Source organism: Malaclemys terrapin, chromosome 3, assembly GCF_027887155.1.
Source record: "Malaclemys terrapin pileata isolate rMalTer1 chromosome 3, rMalTer1.hap1, whole genome shotgun sequence".
Classification (NCBI taxonomy): domain Eukaryota; kingdom Metazoa; phylum Chordata; order Testudines; family Emydidae; genus Malaclemys; species Malaclemys terrapin.
The window spans coordinates 70,225,795-70,251,937 of NC_071507.1; the positions used below are offsets into that span (position 1 = coordinate 70,225,795).

The 26,143-nt window shown below is 44.8% G+C and overlaps 1 protein-coding gene across 1 annotated transcript in view; it reads right to left on the reverse strand.

The window, feature by feature from the left end:
• Positions 1–1,191, reverse strand: part of EFCAB2 (EF-hand calcium binding domain 2) — a 37,239-nt gene extending 36,048 nt beyond the window's left edge. The window contains exon 1 of the mRNA XM_054021472.1: positions 1,094–1,191. Coding sequence (XP_053877447.1) covers positions 1,094–1,145 — 52 coding nt within the window. The 5' untranslated portion in view covers positions 1,146–1,191. The remainder of the gene's footprint in view (positions 1–1,093) is intronic.
• Between the last annotated feature and the right edge of the window lie 24,952 nt (positions 1,192–26,143).

A 26,143-nucleotide genomic window follows, 5' to 3' on the forward strand; every position in this document is an offset into this window, starting at 1 on the left:
AAAACTATAAAGACAGGTTTCATCCTTGGTTCACATGTGAGCTGATATTGGCTTTTAATTCTGGACTGTGAACTCCCTGAAGTCAGTAATGATAACTATAATATGATGCATCATGACAGGAAACAAAAGCACAGTGGCTGGATAAAAAGGGGGGGGGGGGGTTTGACATTCTTGACCCCAGCAAAGAATGTGAAGAAACAAACATACCAGGGTGCTCCTTCCATGTGTTGGTCTGGGCAGGTTTAGTCTTCCTGCCTTACACCATCTCCCAGTGTCCCTGTGCACCACCTTCTGCCCTGTACCATCTCCCAGTGTCCCTGTGCACCACCTCCCTGCCCTATACCATCTCCCAGTGTCCCTGTGCACCACCTTCTGCCCTGTACCATCTCCCAGTGTCCCTGTGCACCACCTCCCTGCCCTATACCATCTCCCAGTGTCCCTGTGCACCACCTCCCTGCCCTATACCATCTCCCAGTGTCCCTGTGCACCACCTTCTGCCCTATACCATCTCCCAGTGTCCCTGTGCACCACCTTCTGCCCTATACCATCTCCCAGTGTCCCTGTGCACCACCTTCTGCCCTGTACCATCTCCCAGTGTCCCTGTGCACCACCTCCCTGCCCTATACCATCTCCCAGTGTCCCTGTGCACCACCTTCTGCCCTGTACCATCTCCCAGTGTCCCTGTGCACCACCTTCTGCCCTGTACCATCTCCCAGTGTCCCTGTGCACCACCTCCCTGCCCTATACCATCTCCCAGTGTCCCTGTGCACCACCTTCTGCCCTATACCATCTCCCAGTGTCCCTGTGCACCACCTTCTGCCCTGTACCATCTCCCAGTGTCCCTGTGCACCACCTTCTGCCCTGTACCATCTCCCAGTGTCCCTGTGCACCACCTTCTGCCCTGTACCATCTCCCAGTGTCCCTGTGCACCACCTCCCTGCCCTATACCATCTCCCAGTGTCGCCACAGTATCTTTGCCCCTCCCTCGCCTCCGGTTCCGGCTCAGGGGGGGTCTCTGGGCTTTCGAGGAGCCCGGGGTCAGGGGGTGTTTCTAGCGCTGCCGGGGCCGCTCTCTGTCCCTGCTGTTTCTTACCCGAGGCGGCTCCCTCCTTCTCCTCCGCCATGTCGGCCCCAGCCGTAACCATGGCAACGCGGGGCGCCGCGTGCTCCTGCCGGCCCGGCCCCGCCCGCGCGCTCCCAGCTCCGCCAAACCCCGGCCCGGTGCCCGACAGCGCCTCCCCTCCTCCGCCCCCAGCCAAACCCCGGCCCGGTGCCCGACAGCGCCTCCCCTCGTCCGCCCCCAGCCAAACCCCGGCCCGGTGCCCGACAGCGCCTCCCCTCGTCCGCCCCCAGCCAAACCCCGGCCCGGTGCCCGACAGCGCCTCCCCTCGTCCGCCCCCAGCCAAACCCCGGCCCGGTGCCCGGCAGCGCCTCCTCAGCCTGAGGGGCGGACGCGGAGGCACCGTCGGGGCCCGCTGCTGACAAGACCTGGCCCCGGGGCGGCCGGAGGCTCCACTCGCCCCTCACCCGGCTCCCCCATCCTGGGGAGGCGCCCACACCTTGCAGCCCCCCCAGAACCGTGTGTGTCGGGGGAGGGAAGCCAGACGCGCTTGCGGGCCTGTGTGCTGTCAGGCCGCATCGAGTAGGCTCAGCTAGGGCCCTGGCCCTGGCCCGCGCTAACCCCCCATTTCCTGGTGATCCTCTGATTGCAGCCTCACGGCTGTGAATCATAGACTCACCTTAGAGACTAACAAATTTATTAGAACATAAGCTTTCGTGGACTACAGCCCACTTCTTCGGATGCATACAGAGTGGAAGCATTTCCACTCTGCTTTCAATCAATCTGAAGTTGATTTCAGTAGTAAGCAATCCCCCTTCATTCTGTCTGCAGCATAAGTCCCTAATATATGAGTTTTCTATCAAGAGTCCCTTCTCCCCGTAAAATGTTTGCTTTTGGGGTAGCCTCCCCAAATGAATAATGTTGTGCTGTGAATTATACAATCTTGCCCTTTCGCGGTATCAGTTTTTACAAAATAGCATTTAGTAGCAATGAAAGAAATCTCCATCTATGCATCAAACAATTAAAAGATATTTTATTCTTAAAAAAAGAAAAACAGAGATAGCTAAGATATTCTATATATCCACTGACATTGAGGGGAAATCCAGATTGGAATTTTGACTGAGAACTTAGACATGTATGCAATTCATGTTTTTTTCAAAATCAACTGTGAAAGTTGAAAAATATAAAATATAGATAAAAGAATAAAATTAAGCTGCACTGAGAGTGGTGTGTCATTTGTTATTTTGGAGTATTATTTTTTTTAAATGAGAAAACAAGATTATTTAGGAATATTAATGTTTAAGTCAAGGATTCACTGAGATGCATCCATAGTATTCATGTAGGATTTCGCATCAAGCACATTCATTATGAAAGTCCCAGAACTAGACCCTTGTCTTTGCCCTATGTAACTGCTTCTTTTTTTAATGCTGAAGTGCAGCAAAGCAGAAGTGGGTGATTATTTTTTCCTAAACAAACATACAGCTATGGTGAGTTCAGAGTTCATGCAAAATAATAAAAATGTAGAACAGCCAGTTCAGCTATAAAATTGAACAGAAGCCAGACCTCATTGCTTGATAAAACAAATTATGTTTTTTTAATACTATAACATGTTATTTGCTGAAATGACCAAACCATGTACCCCTTGCACCAGTTATTTTTGTCTTTTTCTTTTACTCAAACATAATGTAGAATAAAAAAAATGGGCCCGATAAGAGTCCTAAGACAACATATAATTAGCCTACTGGGACAACATTTTATACTCTCTGAGTAAAATAGATGCTTTTGAATGGTTATGAATGGATTGGAAACATTTGGGCAAATTACTCTAAATATTACATACATACATACAGTCTCTCTTAGTGCAAAGCACCACAGTCACATCACAATTAAAAGTGAACACAACAGATGGGAGTCTTTGGCCAGCAATCTTCCTCCATATTTCCTGGTCTTCACACAGCTTTGAGAAAAACACCATAACGCATCCCGCCCAGTTAGCCACATCATCGAACCATGTTTGCCATGAGCACCCTCCTGCCCCTGGCACTTGGCACCAGTCCCTGCAAACTTGCTTCAGCAATCTTCCTCAGCTCATTCCACCCACATGTCCTGCAAACTCAAATTTTCTTTGATCATCTTGATGATATCAGGTATCACTCCAGTTATGCTGTACATTTGGGCAATTACCTCCTCGTTAGTCAGGGGTACAAGCTATAGCTAATGTACAGCAATAGCCTGTAGAATTTCAATTTAAGAGACTCTCTGCCTTCAATGTCCTGTTTCCTAAGGTCATGTCTACACCAGAGCTTACAGCGGCACAGGTATACCAATACAGCTGCACCACTATAAGATCTCTCATGTAGTCACTCTATTCCAACAGGAGAGAGCTCTTCCAATGATATAATTAAACCACCCCCAATGAGCGGCAGTAGCTAAGTCAGTGGGAGACGGAGACGCTCTCCCGGCGTCATAGCACTGTCTACACTGGTGCTTCTGTTGGTGTAACTTGTCACTCCTGTGTGTGTTTTCTTCACAACCCTGAGCAACAAAAGTTATACTGACAAAAGTGGTAGTGTAGACATAGCCTAAGGATCCATATCTCACAAACGTGTAGCAAGATGCTGAAGACAAGAGATGGCAGCGATTTCATTTTACACTTCATGGTAATTCCTTTGCTTCTCCAAATGTGTCTGAGTGTCGCTAGAGCAACAGTTGTGATTCCAGTTCTATGTCAGATCTCTAAGTGACGTTTACCACACAACCTATGTGTTTGAAGTGCTCAATGCACTTCAGGGCCTCCTCAGATTTGGGTAGGAATATCTTTGCCTTTTCAGCAGACTTAGCTGCCACAATTGTCTTTGTCTTTTTGTGTGATATCTTAAGACCTAATTTCTCCCCTTCCACCACTACTCTTTTAGCAGTTTCTGCACCTCTTCTTGCAATGATCCCATCTGGTGAATGTCATCAGTGAAGCACAGATGACTATTTTTTCGTCCACCAACAGGTACACCCTCCTGTAGGTTTCCATCCCTAAAATTTCTTCAAGATAACAGTTGAAGAGGGTCAGTGATAGCATGCAACCCTGTCTGACACCAGTCCTCAAGTCAAGCCAACTACTTTGCTCACACCCTGAAGCCATTGCATTTCCATAGAGATATTGTATCAGACTTATTACATTTTCACCAATTCCACTCAGCTGCAGGATTGCCTAAAGAGATTTGTGCCATATGCTGTCAAATGCCTTAGCAAAATCCACAGAGGGATGGGCCAGATTCCCATCATCTCCATTACTTTCTCACACAGCACATACAGATTGAATATTTGCTCCACTGTACCTCTTTTGGGTCCAAACCCAGCTTGTTCTTTAGCCAGAAAGTTCTTTATCTTGGGCGCAATTCTCTTCAGGATGATGTGCAATAATATTTTGCTCTGATGTGTCAATAATGAGATAGCTTGGTCCCCCTTTTTAGGAATAGGAACCATCAGGGATTGTGTCCAAGTCTTGGACCATTTACCAGACTCCCAAATCACATTGACAAGCGTATGGTATACCCAGATGAGTGCCTTTCCACCACTTTGAATTAGTTCTGCTTGTATGTTATCCATTCCAGGGACCTTATTGCTTTTCAGTGTCCACATCACATCTTCAACTTTGTAGATTGGAGGAGGAGGTTCATTAGGATAAGTCAAGTTTCTCAAGTAGATCCCCTCTGCCTCTTTCACTTCCAACTTAGAGTTCATTTTGATCATATTATACAGTTAACAGCAATACTTATCCCAAATGTCGGGTGAAATGGTATTTTTTCCTGCCAGGGAAACCTTTCAAAAGAGTTTTGATGGTTTGGTAGGCTTTCCTAATGGCATTTGCTACAAAGGATTCTGTATATCAATCCACTGTTGTTCAAGCCAATCTTCTTTTGCCACTTTAATCAGTGCATCTATTTATCATGTCACATGGGAATATTGCTCTCTTGCAGTTTGCAAGATAACAATATTCCCATATGACATGAGAGAACCATCTTCTTTTGTTCTCTCTTAGCGTCCTTCATTGATCACACAATTTGATAATATTCTCCATGTGTGTCCTTGTCTGGAGTGGCTCACAAGCAAGAATACCAACAACAGGGCAGACTGTTAAGAAGAAGGGCACAAACCCCCAGACTTATTGTGAGTTCTGTATATAGATTTCACCAACCACGTAACAAGTGTAAACTCCTCAGGCACAATACAATTGTCAAGCTGCCTTTGTTAGAAATCACAGGCCAGAGATGAGAGGCAGGAATGAGACAAAGAGATGATGTCACAGTCTCCAATTTATACCTCCATATACCTGGAAAAATACTATCTCAAACATGGAGTCGTGAATCACATGTTCTAGTGCCTTGCTGAGTCATGAGGCATACATTGTCTCTGTGCTCATTGAGGCATCTTCAGGAGGGGCCCACTGGAAGAGTTGATTCTCCTTTATGGCCCATCAACACATGGCTGGCTAGTCTCAATGTAAATCTGTTTTGTAGATGTTACCCAGGAACACAACATATTTGAGACACAAACACATAGCAAAGTTTCATGACTTCATACCAGTGATAATACATGCATTTCAACAAGACAGCATTGTTCAACAGATCACAGCTCTTCCAATGATACCTTACAAGGCACACTTTGTACAAGATTTATTGCAATCTTATAACAGTGGTGACTATATTAGTGCAAACAGTCATCTCCCTTTTTATATGGCATCACAAAAGCCTTAACATGGAGTCACAGACAGTACCCTTGGGCATTCTGAAACACTCTGAAAAACAACACTTGTAGTCAATCCTATAGTAAACTACGGATTTATTAACTAAGAAAAAGAAATGAGCGTTATTTACAAGGTTAAAACAGGTAAACACACACACAAATGATCTGCAGTCTTAGGTTTCAGATGGCAATAGAGCTGCGGAAATAAGTCAGCTCTATAAATCCTTTCAGGTTAACCCAGGTTAATCCTGGGGATCTTTTGCTTATGTTTAGGAATCTTTACCCTTAGAGTCCAAACCGCATAAAAATACTTTAATTCCTTCTGGTCAGAGATTTTTATCCCCATCTCCATAGAGTCCAAGCTGATGTGATGAGTGCTTCTGGACATCCCCTTTCATGTGCTGGGAGTAATCAACAAAGTCCTTGTTCTCTGATAGCTTACAATGGCCCATTTGGATTCAATAGGCCTTCCTGATGGGCTAGAGATAACCCATCCTCATGGGTGCAAACCAGTACTTCACACTTGGTGATGTTTCTTTCCTGACTGGATTTACAGTTTCAGAGCAAACATTTTTATAGTTACAAAATAGACACTTAAGTATTACCTTATAATATGGGTTACAGATACCATAAGTGAGATTAATGCTTGCAGCAATTTACAAGCATTTCATGAAGTCTAAACACACTGTTACAAGTATAATACCTATGTTAGCTATACAAAACATACAGATAAGCCAGAGTGGTTTCCAGCTATGTATTTGTCACTGTTCAGTGAGGCCTGGGGTCTTGGCATGAGCTGGCACTTGGTCTGTCTTTAGGTTTTGTCTTTAGGATCTGTTTCCCTAGGAGTTCATCCACAGCCTCTGTAATGCAGCAGGAAATGTTGTGGTCTATCTGATCTATGCTACCAGTGCACAGAAATATTAAATATTACTAAAAAAGAAATTATTGACCTCATTAGGAGTGTGAACCCATTCCAGCTGAAGTTGATGAAAGTTTTGGGGAAGTAGTTTGGGGAGGGTGGCAGGACAGAGACAAAAAGGGACTCTTGGGACAGGAGAAGAAGGAAGAATTCCAAACAAACATTGCTCTCTGACATCAGTCAAAGCTTGCCTCCACCTTAACTATTAGTGGTTCCACCTCCCCACCAAAATAGAACTCTCAGTTCACACTGGAGAAATGACTAAGAGGGTTTGTGCAGTGGAGCTGCAATATGAAATAGACTAGGTTTGGAGGCTCCCTGCTGGAGGCCTCGTGGCCCTGCCACGCCCCACCCCAGAAAAGGGCAGAAGAGAAGTCCTCAAACTGCCCTAGAGCGGCTATGTGGGACACAGCCAATCAGAGAGGCGTAAGGGAGCAGCCAATCAGGGCCCACCAGGCTAGTATAAGACAAGCTGCAGGACCAGTGTGAGATCAGTTCCTTGCTGGAGGAGTGTGGATGGTGTGTATGGCTGGCTGAGAAAATTGCAGGACCTTGGACAGGGCAGTGCTGCCAGAAGCCAGGGAGAGTCAGAAGGAATTCTGTGCTGGTTCCTCAGGGTATGTCTACACTACGGGATTAATCCGAATTTAGATAATTCGGATTTGAGAAACAGGTTGTATAAAGTCGAAATGAGTGCGGCCACACTAGCACAGTAATTCGGTGGTGTGCGTCCAAGTACCGGGGCTAGCGTCGATTTCTGCACCGTTGCACTGTGGGTAGCAATTCCATAGCTATCCCATAGTTCCCGCAGTCTCCTGCGCCCATTGGGATTGTGGGTTAAGATCCCAGTGCCTGATGGGACAAAAAACATCGTCGCAGGTGGTTCTGGGTACAGCCTCACTTCCTCCCTCCCTCCCTCCCTGCATGAAAGCAACGGACGGCAGACAACCATTTTCGCGCCTTTTTTCCTGGGTGGGTGAACACTGCAGACTCCATACCACGGCAAGCATGGAGCCCGCTGAGGTCAAGACAGCACTCATGAATATTGCAAACACCTCGCGCGTTCTCGTGGAGTTTATGCTCAGCCAGGACCAGAAAAATGAGGCGAGGAGGCAGCGGCGGCGGCAGCGCAGCGACAAGCATGATGAGGACATGGACACGGACACGGACACAGAATTCAGTGAAACCACAGGCCCCGGTGCTTTGGAGATCATGTTGTTAATGGGGCAGATTCTATCCATGGAACGCCGATTCTGGGCAAGGGAAACAAGCACAGACTGGTGGGACCGCATAGTGTTGCAGGTCTGGGACGATTCCCAGTGGCTGCGGAACTTTCGCATGCGTAAGGGCACTTTCATGGAACTTTGTGACTTGCTGTCTCCTGCCCTGAAATGCCAGAATACCAAGATGAGAGCAGCCCTCACAGTTGAGAAGCGCGTGGCGATAGCCCTGTGGAAGCTTGCAACGCCAGACAGCTACCGGTCAGTCGGGAATCAATTTGGAGTGGGCAAATCTACGGTGGGGGCTGCTGTGATGCAAGTAGCCAAAGCAATCACTCAGGTGCTGCTACGAAAGTTAGTGACTCTGGGAAATGTGCAGGCTATAGTGGATGGTTTTGCTGCAATGGGATTCCCTAACTGTGGTGGGGCAATAGACGGAACCCATATCCCTATCTTGGCACCGGAGCACCAAGCCACCGAGTACATAAACCGCAAGGGGTACTTTTCAATGGTGCTGCAAGCACTTGTGGATCACAAGGGACGTTTCACCAACATCAACGCGGGCTGGGCGGGAAGGGTTCATGACGCTCGCGTCTTCAGGAACACTACTCTGTTTAAAGGGCTGCAGCAAGGGACTTACTTTCCGGACCAGAAAATAACCGTTGGGGATGTTGAAATGCCCATAGTTATTCTTGGGGACCCAGCCTACCCCTTAATGCCATGGCTTATGAAGCCATACACAGGCAGCCTGGACAGGAGTCAGGAGCTGTTTAACTACAGGCTAAGCAAGTGCAGAATGGTGGTAGAATGTGCATTTGGCCGTTTAAAAGGTCGCTGGCGTTCATTATTGACTCGCTCTGACCTCAGCCAAAGAAATCTCCCCATTGTTATTTCTGCTTGCTGTGTGCTCCACAATCTCTGTGAAAGTAAGGGGGAGACCTTTATGGCGGGGTGGGAGGCTGAGGCAAATCGCCTGGCTGCTGATTACGCGCAGCCAGACACCAGGGCGATTAGAAGATCACACCATGAAGCGCTGTGCATCAGAGAAGCTTTGAAAACCAGTTTCATGGCTGGCCAGGCTACCGTGTGAAATATCTGTTTGTTTCTCCTTCATGAAAACCCTCCCCCTTTACTGACTGATTTTCTGTAAGGAACCCACCCTGCCCCTTCCCCCAGCTTTCTTTCAAACCAAATAAAGTCACTATCATTTAAAAATCATTTATTCTTTATTAATAGATTAGAAAAAGAGGGAGGGAACCCGGGTGGTATTTGGGAGGAGGATTGCTGGGAAGGAAAAAGCCACAAAGAAAAGGTTAAAAAAATGACAGCCTTTTGCTTGGGCTGTCTACTGGGGTGGAATGGGAAGGTGTACGGAGCCTCCCCCCCCGCGTTCTTACACGTCTGGGTGAGGAGGATACGGAACATGGGGAGGGGGGAGGGTGGAACAGGGGCTGAAGCGGCAGTCTGTTTTCCAGCAGCCGTTCCTGAACCTCCACCAGACGCCGGAGCAGCCCCAGCGTTGCATCCTTCATCCTCTGGTCTTCCTGCCGCCATCTCTCATCTCGATCGTCTCTCCTCTCCTCACGTTGGTCCCTCCTCTCCTCACGTTGGTCCCTCCTCTCCTCACGTTCACTGACTTCTTTCCTATACTTTGAAACTGTTTCCTTCCACTCATTCAGATGAGCTCTGTCACTCCTGCTGGATTGCATAATTTCAGAAAACATGTCCTTCCGCGTCTTCTTCTTACGACGCCTTATCTGTGATAACCTTCGGGATGGAGGAGGGAGGCTTGAGGAATTTGCAGCTGCTGTAGGGAGGGGAAAAAAGAGAGAATTGTTTTAAAAGCTACATTTTGCAGAACAATGCTTATACTCTTTCACGGTGACCAACACTGTTCACATTACATAGCACATGTGATTTCTGTGCAAGGTCGCATTTTGCCTCTTAATGCTGAGTGCTTGTGGCTTTGCTGCTAGAGATCACAGGTCTGGGCAACAGAATTCGGCTTGCATGAGGCCATGGTAAGCCATTGTTTTACAGCTTCTGCACCCTCCTTTCCCACATACCAAGCATAGCCTGTAGAGTGCTGCAGAAGCCTGGCCAATCTCAGCCAGTTGGGGGGGGGGCAGTGTGGGGGGGCTTGTCTGGGCCCCTTCAGGCAAGTAGAGTGCTGCGGTTTTTCTGTTAACATTCAGCAGCACCAGAAAACAAACTAACCCCCCCCCCCCCGCCATGAATTCTCTGGGATGATCACGGTACCCCTCCCCCCACCGCATGGCTGGTATCAGGGAAGATCCCTGCAGGCACCAAACTACCCCCCCCCCCCCGCCGCCGACCCCCCCCCCTCGCCATGAATTCTCTGGGATGATCACGGTACCCTCCCCCCACCGCGTGGCTGGTAACAGGGAAGATCCCTGCTAGCCAAACGCGGAAAACTTCAGGGCCAATTTCCCATCTGCGCTTGGCTAACTGCAGGGAAGGATTTATTTTCCGCCACAGGCAAACAGCCCAGTAGGAACGGCCACCTCTGTCCCCTTAATTAAGTTCCCGTATTTCAACCAGGTTACCAGGAGTGATATCACTCTCCTGAGGATTACACAACAAGATAAAGAACGGATGTTGCTTGAATGCCAGCAAACACCGGGACCATACGCTGCCAGGCTTTGTCAGGCAATGATACCAGATTACTTGCTGCAAGCATGGCGTGGTCAAGTGTCCTACCATGGAGGAGGGAATAAGGATGCACTGCCCAGAAACCTTCTGGCAAGGCTTTCGGAGTACCTCCAGGAGAGCTTCATGGAGATGTCCCTGGAGGATTTCCGCTCCATCCCCAGACACGTTAACAGACTTTTCCAGTAGCTACAGACTTTTCCAGTAGCTGAACTGACCGCGAATGCAAAGTCAGGCAAAGTAATCATTAAAAACCGTTTGCTTTTAAAACAAGTTTTATATTTTAAAAGGTAAACTCACCTGAGGTCCCTTCCATGGGGTCAGAGTCTTGGGTACTGGCTTGGGAGGCTTGGGAGGGTACTTCAGTCAGGGTGATAAAAAGATCCTGGCTGTTGGGGAGAATGGAGTGCTGTGTGCTCTCTGCAAGCTCATCCTCCTCCTCCTCCTCCTCTACCCCATCGGCAGAATCCTCAGGCGTCGAGACTATCCCCGACCCAGAATCCACGAACAAAGGTGGGGTAGTGGTGGCAGCCCCCCCTAGAATTGCATGCAGCTCGGCGTAGTAGCGGCATGTCCGCGGCTCTGACCCGGAGCGACCGTTTGCCTCCTTTGTTTTTTGATAGGCTTGTCTGAGCTCCTTGACCTTCACGCGGCACTGCTCAGAGTCCCTATTGTGGCCTCTCTCCATCATGCCCTTGGAAATTTTTTCAAAAGTTTTTGCATTTCGTCTTTTAGAACGAAGTTCTGCAAGCACTGAATCCTCTCCCCATACAGCGATCAGATCCAGTACCTCCCTCACGGTCCATGCTGGTGCTCTTTTTCGATTATCAGCCTGCATGGTTACCTGTGCTGATGAGGTATCTGTGGTCACCTGTGCTCTCCACGCTGGGCAAACAGGAAATGAAGTTCAAATGTTCGCGGGGCTTTTCCTGTCTACCTGGCCAGTGCATCCGAGTTCGGATTGCTGTCCAGAGCGGTCACAATGATGCACTGTGGGATAGCTCCCGGAGGCCAATACCATCGAATTGCGGCCACACTAACCCTAATTCGAATTGCTAAAATCGATTTTGGCGCTACTCCGCTCGTTGGGGTGGAGTACAGAAATCGATTTAAAGGGCCCTTTACATCGAATTAAATGGCGTCGTTGTGTGGACGGTTACAGGGTTAATTCGAATTAAAGCTGATAAATCCGAATTAAAGTCGTAGTGTAGACCAGGCCTCAGACTCCATCAGGGCAATGCCCTGAGATAAGGGTGAAGATGGTGTGGGGCCATGGGGAAGTGGTCCAGGAAATTAGGGTGGTGGTGTAGCTTAGATGAAGGGACATGGTAGATGGCTGCTATCTACAGGGTCCCTGGCCTGGGACCTGGAGTAGAGGGTGAGCCTGGGTCCCCCTCACCCTATTATTCACAAGGGGAAAGTGGCCTGGACTTTGAGGCAGCCCAGAAGGGGAACTGAACCTTTTCTCCTCTCAGCAGGAGAGCTGGGGCCTAAAACACCCAGAGAGGGCCAGGAAGTATGGTGCTGAGACCAGTGATAGACTATGGGACTAATTAAGGACCTAAGCCCAAGTAGGGCTACGGGGAGAGAAAGTGCAAGCCTGAACACACTTGACCAGGTGGAGCTTGTGAGAGGAGTGCACCCCATTGCAAGCAGTTATGCTTGAAACTAAGGAATGATGAGACATCATCATTTCAAAACTAACCCAGGGACTTTCCCATTGCCTCCTTTCCCCAATCACAGCTCTGCAGTTTCATTTTTTTCTTTCTATTATTCCTCTTTCCCTGGCACTGGCATTTTTTCCCCTCTGGTTTCCTAATTTAATAAGACTCATTGGAGCCTCTGAATTCAGCACAGTATCTGTCAGAGTGCTTGTCACATTCGCCTAGCACAGGGGTGGGGAAATTTTTCTATTGGGGTCATTGACCCATATAGAAAATTAGTTGGGGGTCACATACAGTCCTGGAAGGGGGGCATGGAGTCTCAGGGCTTCCCCTGCAGCGGAGCAAGCAGCTGCTTGCAGCTCCAGCACTGTGGAGGAGAGGGTGTGGTGGCTCAGAGCTTTCCCAGGCTCTGGGGTGGGGCCAGAAATGGGGGGTGGGTGGGGAGTGGGCTCTGGGTTGGGGTTCAGGAGGGGGTGAGGGCTCTGGCTGGGGGTGCAGGCTCTGGGGTGGGGCAGGTGATTAGGGGTTTGGGGTACAGGAGGGGGCTCTGGGCTGGGGCCAAGGGGTTGGAAGTGTGGGAGCAGGCTTAGGGCTGTGGCAGGGGGTTGGGGTGTGGGCTCCAGAAAGGAGTTGAGGTGTGGGAGAGTGTTTGGGGTGCAGGCTCTGGGCGGCACTTACCTCAGGCAGCTCCTGGTCAGTGGCACAGCGGGGCTAAGGCAGGCTCCCTGGCTTTGTGCTGCTCCTGGAAGTGGCTGGCATGTCTGGCCCATAGGTGGAGGGGCCAGGTGGTTCTGTGTGGTGTGGGCTATTGCCACCCCCGCAGCTCCCATTGGCCATGGTTCCTGGCCAATGGGAGCTGTGGAGCTGGTGCTGTGGGTGGGGCAAGCTTGCGGAGCTTCTCTTATCACTCTTCTGTCTAGGGGCCACAGGGACATGCTGGTGCTTGCAGCTCCAGCCTGGTGTGGGGGGCGCTGAGGCTCGGGGCTTTAGGTCCACGGCACAGAGACTTGCTGCAAGCCAGATTAAATGAAGCAGCAGGCCAGATCTGGGCTGGAGGTTCCTCACCCATCACTTAACACATGCCTTTTAAAAATCCTATTCTACTCTTTTATTTATTTATTTGTTTGTTTATTTTAATCCAACCCACTCCCATAGACTGTGAAACCCCTGGTTTGAAACTGGGCAGAAACATTATGCTCCTCAAGGATCTTTTATTTCTCACTGTAGCCTATAACCTCGAATATGTCCTTGCAAGAATAAGGAGGTGAGGCAAAGACTTCACTCAGACCTGTGCCTTGATATCATCCCAGCAAGTCAATGATTCCCCAGAGGTTTGTGCTTTGGCCTCCTCAGCAGACTAGGTCTTTGAGGTTAGCTCTTCCTTGCAGGCCTGTTTTCATTTCTCACAATCATAAGGGCTGCAAGAATATGTAAAAGCAAATTAAGCAAGCAAGGGAAAAACCTGGTTCCCCTTCATGTACCAAATATATCAACATTCCAATGTGCACTGCCCAAGAGAAGACTTCACTAATGGCCAGAATAGCTCATTCAGGAGAGCATTATACTGAAGATCTAAAATATCCTTTGTTTCCACAAGCATTAGCTCTGCTTCCTTTAATGTAGCTGCAGAGTCTTTTGTCACTTACAGCTCTATTTAGCTCAGCAACAGCATTTAGTCCCATCCTGTGAATGGACTCTCAACCGCTTGGGTGAAGGTATGGTAAAACTGAGATTTCTTTCATGTTTCCTGTTCCAGTCTAGAGTTTCCTTCTGTTTACAAGTAACTTGTGGCCTAATGTCAACACCTGTTTTTCTCCTGAATGTTCAAGGCTTCAATCTCTCAGCTAACTACAAGAGCAGAACACAGTGCTGGATGTCTCTTAAAATAGTGATTTTTTTTTTTTAAGCTTCCTGGCAATATGCCTTGAAAAATTACATGTAGAAAAATTGTAACAATTATAGTGATGATCAAGTGTTGGGACCTAAACTATGTGACTATGTCCCTTTTAACTTAATGCACAAACATCTCACTCAAGAGTATGAGTGGGTTGAAATTACTAATCGTGTTTTGGCACAGACAAATGCTAAAGGAAACCCGGAGCAACTAATTGAACAGCTTGGAATGTCAGCTGCTATACACAAGATTTTTAAGAGTTCTGAAAAGAATGTACCCTTTAAAGCTTTTTTAAGGAAAAAATAGTTTCAAATTCTTAAGGAAATAATAGCAGGGAAAGCAATGGAAGAAGCTTGCATTGTTAATTTAAGAACTGAATCCACCAAAGTTTATTGATGTTATACTTTTAACTCTATCCATTTGTGCCCAAGAGATTGCATCACAAACAGCCCTCTGTGAGTGGTTCCCACTTTCCAGGGCCCTATTACACATACCCTGGGAGGTACTTTCCATACAGACTCTAGTACTGTATTTTGAATGCTGAACAAAATGTTAAGTAGATATGTTCCCAATGGTATGTAATAGTCGGTAGTACAGATGTGCTGCCATATAAAACTAAGACCGGCGGGCTTAGGTCAGCTGACTTGGGCTCATGGGGCTCCAGCTGTGGGGCTATAAAATTGCAGTGGAGATGTTTGTGCTAGGTCAGGAGCTGAGTTCTGAAACCCTGCAAGGGGGGAGGGTCCCAGAGGCTGGGCTCCTGCCCAAGTCTGAACGTCTACACTGCAATTTTATAGCCCTGCAGTCTGAGACAGCTGACCCAGTCCAGCCACGGCTGTGCTGCAGGTCTTTTATTGCAGTGTAGACATGCCTTGTGGATTCCTCACTGATGCTAAGCTCCCACATGGCAGCCCCCACAAGTAGCTTTTTCTGTAACTTTTGGTTAAGTCTGTCTCATTCCAGTGGATGATGATATGCCTTTGTCACCTTTCAACTGGACTAAAACAATTTAATATATCTGCGCATGAAGCCCTCAGCACTTAGGATATTCCAAGTAGTACAGAATGCTGCAGAGATTCTTCTCAGCAATACAGGCTACTGTAAGCACATCAAACCTGTCTCCTGGTCTCTACACTGGCTTCCTGTAGACTATCAAGTTCAAGGTCTCAGCCCTTTTCAAAGTGCTCTATGGCCTGGGTCCAGGATTTCTAAAATACTGTCTAAAAGGTCCAAGATGAAGATCATGTCCTCTGGTACAATGCTCCATAACAAGGCTAAAACTCATCTATGTGGGAGACAGAACTTTGTGGGGGCTAGTCCAAGAATATTGTGGAATGATCTCCCTGGGGAACTAAGGACCATCACAAAACACCTCCTAATCCAAGTGCAAAGTACATTTCTTTGACCTTGCCTTCTATAACTTAAATACATAGCAACATGTATATTAAAAACACACAGAAAAGCCACCTTACTAAAATGAAACACTCCACTGCTCATTCTCCTTCCCCTAGGAAGAGAATGAGAGAACAAACATGTGACAGATGTTATTCACACTGCTTAATGTCCTACTGGAAGGCACTCAGATGCAATGGTGACAAGCATAGTATAAAAACCTCTATAAAATAGAATACAATAGCTGCTAGATTTAAGCACAAAATCTTCATTCTGAATAATTGTCATATAAGACATTGACTTTGGAACCTCCCTCTGTTGGACCAATTACAATTTAAAAAAAAAATCTATGCATTGTTCCTCATGGGGAAAATGAATTAGTAACCACTACAAGAGGCAATAATAAAATTAAATACCAATATTCTGTGCAGAACTGGCGTACCTATTTACATCCTCAGTTAAGCCAGACATATATTAGCAAGATGATGTGTTTTTTAATTGTGTATTGTCTTTAAATGTTATGGTTTACACCTATTCTACCCCCTAAAAAACAAAGCAGGGAGTTCATACTACAGTCTTCATTCCTGGAAGACAAGTTAGTGATCACACAGATTTGGGAAGGAAACAGCTTGTGTCTCAATAGCTGAAGGGGGGGGGAAAAGATCATATGGTGGATCCAGGTCCATTGAGAGAGACTGGCTGTGTGCGAAGGAAATACCCAAAATGGGATTGTAAAACCAGACTATGCTGTTTCAGACTATGATGAGAGCTTCATTGCTACCCTTCAAAATAACCAGAACCAACAGGGAATATCTCAGCAGGAGAAATTAACACAAGTATAACTACCATTGGCTTAGTTCAGTCACTGAATTTTTGATACCCTTCTCCAGGCTCTTTCCATTCGCCTCCTCCATTAATTATGGTGTGGCCACAGTACGGAGAAAGCTGTTCATGGCATAAAAATTGGAAATAAAGTTAGACCTTAATTGACCTAAAGCTTTAGGATCTATGAAACGGATGGTTAATTTTAACATGAACAAATGTATTTATTCTGCATCTAAAAATAAGGCAACCTATACATTGCTGGATAAAATATTGGAAATTACTAACTATGAAATGGATTTAGGGATTCTGGTTAGCAGTAACCTGAATGGTGGGAACACACTGGTCAATTGCAGCAAAGTCCAATAATGGTATGATAGTGCCTGCATTAAAATCATTATTATAAACAAGACAAATTTATACAATTGTGCAAGGTCATGGTGAATCCCCTTTAGTAATACTACACTGAGCATAGAAACCTTACCTTCATATTAATATACAAATTCTAGGAAAGCATAGAAAGGAACCACTAGAATTAGCAAATGGCCTTTGCCTACTCTGAGTTCCATTCTAGGAAATATTTAAGCATGTGCTTAAGCCCTATTAGGCCATAAGCACATACTTATGTCCTGACCTGGGATGCTGTAACCCTAAGAGTCCCTTTATGCCAGGTGGCAAAGGGCACATTCAACACACTGTTGTCAGAATATTTAGTCAAACAGTGTCTTATAGGGTATAAGAACTGGTGACACGCTGGTCAAGAATATCCTTGCTTGGTGTGTTTATGGGTTGTGTATAAAGAGTTATGTATGTGTGCAGGAAATATGTTGCTAAAATATGTTGTGGAGAGAGTTGATAAATAAGTCTGTCTTGGGCAAAGGAATGTGGATTTACCTGTCTGGGTCAAGGTTTGTAAGCCATAGACAATGAAAGTACATTTATATATAAGGCAAGCAAAGCAACAAGTTAACAAGCAGCACAGGTAACAACTTGGTGAGCACACTGAGGGACATACCAGAGTCTGAACCTGCAGGAGGTTTTCCTAGCTCTTAAGACAAAGGCAATAGACTCTGGCAATATAAGAGGAGCAAAAAGATATTTTAGTTATCCATTGCTTAGGGGATAAAGAAGACAGCACCCTCTAGTTCTCAGAATGCTGGATCCTCCTGACAGAAGGGCTAGAGATGCTGGTAACTTGACATAAGTGAGATAGCTGTTTAGGCAAAGATTGTGGCTTGATAAAGTGGGTCTTGGACACTAGAAACATGTTTTGTTTGTAATCCTGCCTTTTGCTCTTGCTTAGTATCACTTAAATCTTTGCTCTTTATTAACAAACTTAGTTTTACTATGAACTAAGAATATCTCAATGCTGTAACTTTGAAGTAAAGGGTAAGTCCTCAGCTAAACCAACAGGCTGGTGCGAGTATTGTCTCTTTGGAGTCAGTGAACACAATTTTGCGAATGTCCGGTGAGAGGGACTGGACACTACAGAGAGATGTCTCTGGGGAACTCGGGAAGAAGAGTTCACTGATTGTTACCTGTAAGGCCAGGTTTAGATGGGCTGTGTCTCGAGGAATGGGCTGGTGAGACAGACTGACTGGTATGGCAGGGAACTGACACACAGTTTAAGCCCCAGCAAAGCTCATTCTTGCTGAGGCAGAGAGATAGCACAGTGGCTTATGATTCTGGGTGCCCTGAGGAGACTATCAAAGATGCTTTCCTGAATTGGGGCCTTTATGCCAATAGGCTCAAGTGCCTAAAGAACAGATCGGCTGTGGAAAAATGACTCTGTAAAATAGGTATCATGGAAATGGCAGGTTTGTTGTCTCAGTGACACCATACCAAGAAAAGCTCAGTTCACAAGTAAATGGATGTGTTTCTAGCTGTCAATTCTGCAACTCAATCTAGGATCTGAAAGTCAAGCTGGGTTCTTTTGGGCTCATGCATCATCACTTTTAATTAACAGTCTACATGCCAAATTCTGCCATTAGTTACATTATTGAAACCTCATTGCTTTTTCCTTTTGTCAGGTGTAACTGAGGATAGAATTTGACTCTGTAATATAAAGTCACCTATTTAATGATGATGTTGATGATTCGCAATCCAAATTAGAACGCAGTTCATTTTTGAAATTATTGCCCCTCAAATAGTTTGGGTTCCAGCTCTTTGAGAGACCATCTCTGTCTTCATACATTTAAGATATGTGGAACCAGTCAATTTCAATAAATAAGTACCATAAGTAAAGAGTTTTTTTATTCTCAAAGGCCAATCAACATTTTAAATCCTCTGTCTCCAGATATACAGTCAAAATCTACCTTCTAGGATGGTGGGGGGAAATGAACAATTACTTAGTTACCAATAGTATCTCAGAGCGTAAATAGGATTAGAGGCTTAACCATAACAAAGTTTGGTCACATGCTCAGGGCTTAACTGGTTGTCAAATTTGGGATGGGAAGAAATTTCTCCCCCTCCCCAATCAGGGTATGACAACAATAATCTTGAGATGTGGGAGAAGCTTTGCTTTCCACTGGACTCTCAGAACAAGCCCTTAATTGCTTCATAACCACATGGCTCATTGCTGCTTTACTTTAGGCATTCACAAATAGCCTCTGTATTTAGTCGTAACCCAAAATGGAAGGATAAAGAGCTAAATAAGCTTGGTGGGTATTTTTATTTTCATTGTGCAAATGCAAGGAAGGATAAGACACAGAAGAGCATCAATGGCATCTTATTTCATGGTGATCACCTTTTTAGGCCACCAAGAACACCCTCTTTTCGAGGATTTATTCCATTCACACTGACCCCCGCAATTTCTGGATGGTAAAAGAATGAACATCTAACACCTCTACTAGCAGACTGTCAATACCTCCTTTTATAGGGAATTTACCATTCACCCCCAAACAAGCTGTCACAGGTACAGGGCGAGCTGAGTGTTAGATTTTTTTTTTAGTCCCCTCTCAAGTGCCCCTCTCTTTGACAGGTGCTACTACCTTGCCCTGTCTCTGGGTGGAACCACACAGTCCTACCACATTTGGACTAAATTCTTTATCAATTTTTAGAAACACAAAAGGCCCATCTGTGTTTGGCACCTCGAAACAGTTTTTCTCCAGGACCCTGTTACTAACTACTGATTAAAGTGACTTAAAAATAGCTTCTTCAAAATGTTTTATTTATTCACCCAAAGGTACATAGCAAGCAGAGAAAAGTAATAAAACAACAAAAGGTCTATATGTCTGGTTCTTACCTAAACTTGATTCTTTTCCTTACATGTTTTTGGTAAGTTTCACTCAAGCTAGACATCCCTACTCCTGGCCTGAGAGAAACAAACAGTGTATGAAAAATTCTTACAGTGTTTCTCTGTCAAAGATTCACCTACAGCTGCTTCTGCCCACCAACTCCTTGTTCCTCTTGATACAGGGGGCTTTAGTGGGTTAGTGTGCATTTGATCTTAGGCAAAGGCCTGGGAAAAATAAACGTGATAGCCTGGCAGAAGCCAGGTAGGTGGGCTTTTCCCAGTTAATAGATCCCTCATCATTTTCCTAACGATCCTGGATATTCTCACTATCATTGTTTCGTTTTCTGTTTGTTTCCCCCAACAGCCTCCTTTGATGTAACTTCATGCAGACTCACAAAATAATACCAAGCAGATAAACTGTAGTGCCTATGGTATTCATAAAAAAGAGATACCTCCTTCATTCTTTATACAAGCAATATTAAAGAAACTATTATTTTACACTAGAGGCCTTCCAAACTACCAATCATTATCTAATCTCCTTTTTCTAAGCAAGTTAACTACAAGCTAGGAAGAAGAAGAAAAAAAAAATACAGCACCACCTATAAGGTGTCAGAATTCCAGTTCCCTCTCAGTCAGGCTTCTGGTGAGGATATGGTACAGAAACAGGATAACTTCCTGCCCACCAGTGACAAATTAAATATATATCCATACTTATACTGCTGGACCTTTCAGCAGCACTTGAGCCTATTGATTTCCAAATACTTCTCTCCCACTTCCACGAAGAAGTGTCTCAGATCCTTCACCTCAGATTGAACCCAGAGAGGAGTTATGGGTAAATGTTCCTCTACCTTCAAATGTCTCATCTGTGAGTCCCACAAGACTCAATCCTTTCCCCAGTATTCTTCAATATCTACATGAAGATCTTGGGAGAGTTGGTGAGACAACATGGGCTGAAGTGTCAGCAATATGCAGAGAACACCATTCCCGCTCCCTCACATTAATCATGAACACCATTATCTCCCAGCTTTCTCCATGCCTATCAAAATCAGCACTTGGATAAAAGCAATCCAGTTGGCAAAAGCTGGACCTAGACAAAACAGGGGTGACACTAATAGGCAGAGGGAAACACTTGAATGAACTTACCCCTCACTAACATCCCTCACTGTCAAAAGACACTACTGAGGTTCCTCAGCCTTGGGGGCCTTTTGAACTCTATGCCCAAGTAGCCATAGCAGCAAAAACCTCCACTTCAACCTGCAACTATCCAGATGACTGTGCCCCATTCTCTAAGACACAGCGATCCATGTATTGGTAACCTCCAGGCTTGATTATTGTAATTCATTATAGCTAGCAACTAAGTCCTTGAGAACACTTCAACTGGAACAAAGTGCAATAGTCCATCTGCTTAGCAACATAGGCTGTTATGAGCACTTCACCACACTTCCGCTTTCTGCATTGATGCTCTATTGAATATAAAGTCAAGTTCAAGTTTCCTGTACTAATAATCAAAGCCTAACTACCTGAATGATTGCCTCTCCTTCAATGACTATGACCTCCTACAACATCTCTGTTTTACCAAAACAACGAAACTGTCAGCCCACAGAGGAGGCTCATGACTGAGGCAGGCAGAACTTTCACAGGAGCTGGACTTAGACAATGGAACTTACTTTTACAAGAGATTCATAACTAAATGCAAAGCTCATCCCTTCAGCATAGTTTTCCTTCATTAACTTCTTCATACTCACACCAGACACACAACATAATCCAACTTCGACAAGCAAACAAACAAAAGAAAACAAATCCTATAAACTAATCAAACTATTACTTGTACAGACTTGGAAGGAAGGAAGAAACAGAGACAGATAATGATATATACTGTTATTGAATATGTGGCTTTTTAATATGTGGGAGGCAGTAAAATACTACAGTGAAGGGGGCCATATAAGAATACAAATAGATACAGAAAGATAGCCAAAGTAATCAACTTCAGGTTGTCAATTAAGCAACCATAATGGGATGGGAGTTTAAAGGACTTGGAAGATGGCTGTAATATTTGATGATCATCTGTCTGATTGTCATTCTGTTGTTTGCTACGTGAACACAAGGGATTGAATCAGGCATAGGTTAGGCTGCATGTGGAAAGGAAAGTGAACAGACACTTCTGATAGTCACTCCACTTACTGATAATTAAAGGACAAAGCAAAAAACCCCAACTGCTTTTAAATCTATCCTTCACCCCCCAATGGGGGCACATAAACTGGTGTCACCAAATTTAAAAGACACGGGAAAAGACAAAAACAACAAGGAGTCCTTGTGGCACCTTAGAGACTAACAAATTTATTTGGGCATAAGCTTTCATGGGCTAGAATCCATTTCATCAGATGCATGAAGTGGAAAATACAGGAGCAGGTATAAATTCATGAAAGGATGGGAGTTGCCTTACCAAGTGTGAGGTCAGTCTAATGAGACAATTCACTTAACAGCAGGATACCAAGGGAGGAAAGATAACTTTTGAAGTGTAATGAGAGTGGTCCATTTCAAACAGTTGACAAGAAGGTGTGAGTAACAGTAGGGGGAAATTAGTATTGGGGAAAATAGGTTTAGGTTTTGTAATGACCAACCACTCCCAGTCTTTATTCAGGCCTAATCTGATGATGTCCAGTTTGCAAATTAATTCCAGTTCTGCAGTTTCACGTTGGAGTCTGTTTTTGAAGTTTTTTTGTTGAAGAATTGCCACTTTTAGGTCTGTTATTGAGTAACAGGAGAGACTGAAGTATTCTACTACTGGTTTTTGAATGTTATGATTCCTGATGTCAGATTTGTGTCCATTTATTCTTTTGCATAGAGACTGTCCGGTTTGGCCAACGTCCATGGCAGAGGGGCATTGCTGGCACATGATGGCATATATCACACTGGTAGATGTGCAGGTGAATGAGCCCCTGATGGTGTGGCTGATGTGATTAGATCCTATGATGGTGTCCCTTGAATAGATATGTGGACAGAGTTGGCACCGGGGTTTGTTGCAGGGTTTGGTTCCTGGGTTGGTGTTTTGTTGTGTGGTGTGTAGTTGCTGGTGAGTATTTGCTTCAGGTTGCGGGACTGTCTGTAAGCGAGGACTGGCCTGTCTCCCAAGGTCAGTGAGAGTGAGGGATCGTCCTTCAGGATAGGTTGTAGATCCTTGATGATGCGCTGGAGAAGTTTTAGTTGGGGGCTGTAGGTGAAGAACTGACGGATAAATAAAGAGCCAACCGTTAAAGCATGAGGGGGAGAGAGGCAGAGACTGCAGGGGTGCAGACTGTGCCCCAATCCCAGAGGGGGGTTATCCAGGACAGCTTTAGGAAGTCAGCTAAGATACATGTGTAAACTATTTGTTGTGTTAAACCCTTTGTTCTTGTGCTTTCTTCTTAATGTTAAGATTAAACAATAAAAGACTCTTTTAAGTCACTGTATTAACACACCCGTCACAATTTTCAAAGGGAAGATTTGCAGGGCTTGAACCCAGCCAGGTCTGCCGAGCAATCACAGTTGGTACACAGGGGGCTGCATCCCAGCACGCAGTCTGCAAATGGGAGAATCACAAGTTTTCACACCAAGGAGAAAAAAGCTTGAAGCCTGGAAGGGCATGCAGTTAAAGAGAGACCACTGAAGGGGTCAGGGGTGCCCCTAACTCTGGATTATGACAGTGAAAATTCTTCTCTCTCTTTCGAGGGTAGGTACTTTAGGGTAAATAGTAAAAAATGAGTCAGACTCACTTTTTAAATAACATGAATATCACTCATATAGCATACAATTATTGAGACTCATTCTCATGGCATATGGAAGAGGGATTTTTTTGTTCTTTATTAGGCCTTTTATTAACATGTTCTTAGATATCAATATATCACTGCACTCATTATGTTGGTGATCATCAGGAACACAACAAATCTGGGCACAAGAAAACCCATAGATTTAAGCTCTTCCCATGGATTTTACTGTTTTCCCCAGAAGTTAGGTTTTCATTTATTTTTTTAAAAAAGCTAGACCATCTGTTTTTGCAAGATATTTTTCCAGAGTATAATTTTATGCAGCAATGTTCTTTTGATTCTACAGACAGACTGAAACAATAGTACAAAGAGATAATTCCTGGTTCCACTGAAGTCAATCTGTAAGACCCATTGACTTTAATGGTACGGGATTTGGGTTTGAGGGTCTGATCCAATGCGAATTGAAATCAATGAAAGGATTTCAATGGGATTTGGGACAGGCTCCAAGGGCTCAAATCTTGTTTCCATTAAAATCAATGAAAAAACTCACACTGACTTGAATGGTGCAGGATTAAGTCCTTAGTGAAGTGTGGACTTCCTCATTCATCTCAATTGGGTTTTTATAAGCTAATTTTTACCACTTCCATTTAAAGGTTAAAATTATAAACCATTTCAGGATTAATCCTCTTATTAAAAACTAGTAAATTAACTTGCTTTTCCAATGTCCTGACAGTCTTTTCATTTGGCAGAGCATTGTGTAAGTAAGCAAAAGGTAACTATTCTATCTGATATTATTTTGCATATTCAAACAATTTTAAGGCTTTCCTACATGAGGAAATTGACCAGAACAGCTATTGAAAAATAAACTATTCTGCAATAGCTATTCCAGAATAGCTCCATGTATTGACATGCTATTCTGGAATAAAAGTCAGTCACTTTAGACAAAAGGTTTACCAGTATAGCTATTATAATGTAGACCAGGCCTTAATCCTGGTCTACATATAAAAGTTAGGTCAATATAGTAACGGTGCTCAGGGCTATGAAAAATTCACCCCCCTGAGTGTTGTAGCTATTCCAACCTAACCTCTGCAGCTAGGTCGGCGTTTCTCAAACTTCACTGCACCGCAACCCCCTTCTGACAACAAAAATTACTACATGAGCTCAGTAGGGAGGAAGAAGAGGGGGCAGAGCCCAAACTCTGCTGCCCCAGGCTAAAGCCCTCAGGCTTCGGCTTCAACCCAAGGCCCCAGCAAGTCTAACGCTGGCTCTGGTGACCCACAACCCACTTTGGGGTCCTGACCCACAGTTTGATAACCACTGAGCTAGGTCAATGGAAGAGTGCTTCCATCAACCTAGCTACTATCACTCAGAGAGATAGCGTTCCTCCAGCTAAGAAGAAAACACTTCCCTCCCTATAGGAAGCATCTAAAGCATAGCACTACAGCGGCATAGCTACTGCACCACAGTTGTACCTCCATAGCACCCATAGTGTAGGAGTGGCCTTAAAGCCAGAGATGAAATAAACTGCTGCTAATGGACACTCCAGACATATTATAAGCGTTGTCCTAGCAGAAATAGTTCACTTTAATACCCTAATAAAGCTATATGAATTAGTCACCTTTTGTGTCTCATAATTGTATCTCATTAAAATATTTGAATAGGGCCAAACAGAATAGAAATAAAAACAAAATCTCGGGAGAATTTACACAGTAATTCCACAAAATTAGAGTGGGTCAGGGATTCTGTCACAGATTTCTACTGTCTCTGGTGATCAAATTGTGCTCAGTCCTGAAAACACATGAGCAGTTCTATTGACTTCAGTGGGACTACTTGAATGAGTAAAATTACTCCTGTAAGCAAATATTTACAGAACTAGGTATATATAGGAATATTGTGATCATGTGTATTATACAGGCAGGAGGCAAATGAGTAACCAATGCACATATACGTTTTAAATTGATGGTTAAACTTTTGCAGTGTTGAAATACAAATCTAATAATCCATCTTGGATTAAAGGTTGGTAACCCACAGAGATTAAACACTTCTTCCAGTTTTATTTTAAGTGCACCATGATTTACTATCACTGATGGGATGCCTATATAAATATGCCTAAAATTGGTTTTGTTTACAGTATATGATAGCCATTTTAATTTTTTTCTTACTGTTCAGGGTTTGCAATTTGTTAAACTGTGTGTGGCTGGTTATTAAACTATATAATGAAATCAACACTTTATTTTGCCTGCTGTATAAATGATCCGGTGATACCAAAGTATCAGCTGGTATTGGTGTTTGTTTCATCTCAGTCTCTAAAGATGCATTGGTAGTTTGCACTGAATCAACCAAAGAAACTGAAAGCATAATTTAGAGGAAAGATGGTCATGTAGCTAAGGCGCACAGTTTGGATCAATTTGCCTAGAAAGCACGTACAGAGAAAATAGAAGAGGGGAGTGTGGCAGCCAGAATAATGTGAGGGTTAATGTCCTTCATCATCTGCAACCATTTAAGGGATACATAGTCTGTTACTTGATCAAAGGCACCCCTTATCAGGTAGTAGCCTCATTCCCCCACCCCCTCTCATTTGATGGCCAGCGCTCTTTCTCAGTGATAGACTACCGGGTCTCTCATTGCTGCAGCTACCAGCTTATGTATAGTATTGGCTGTTCCAACCTCTGAAAGTTTTGTGACAGCATGCTCCCAGGCCAACTGTGGAGGCATCCATTTGTAATATAAAACGGGAGTGAAAAGTCCCAACACCATAGCACAGATTGTTGACCGAGGATA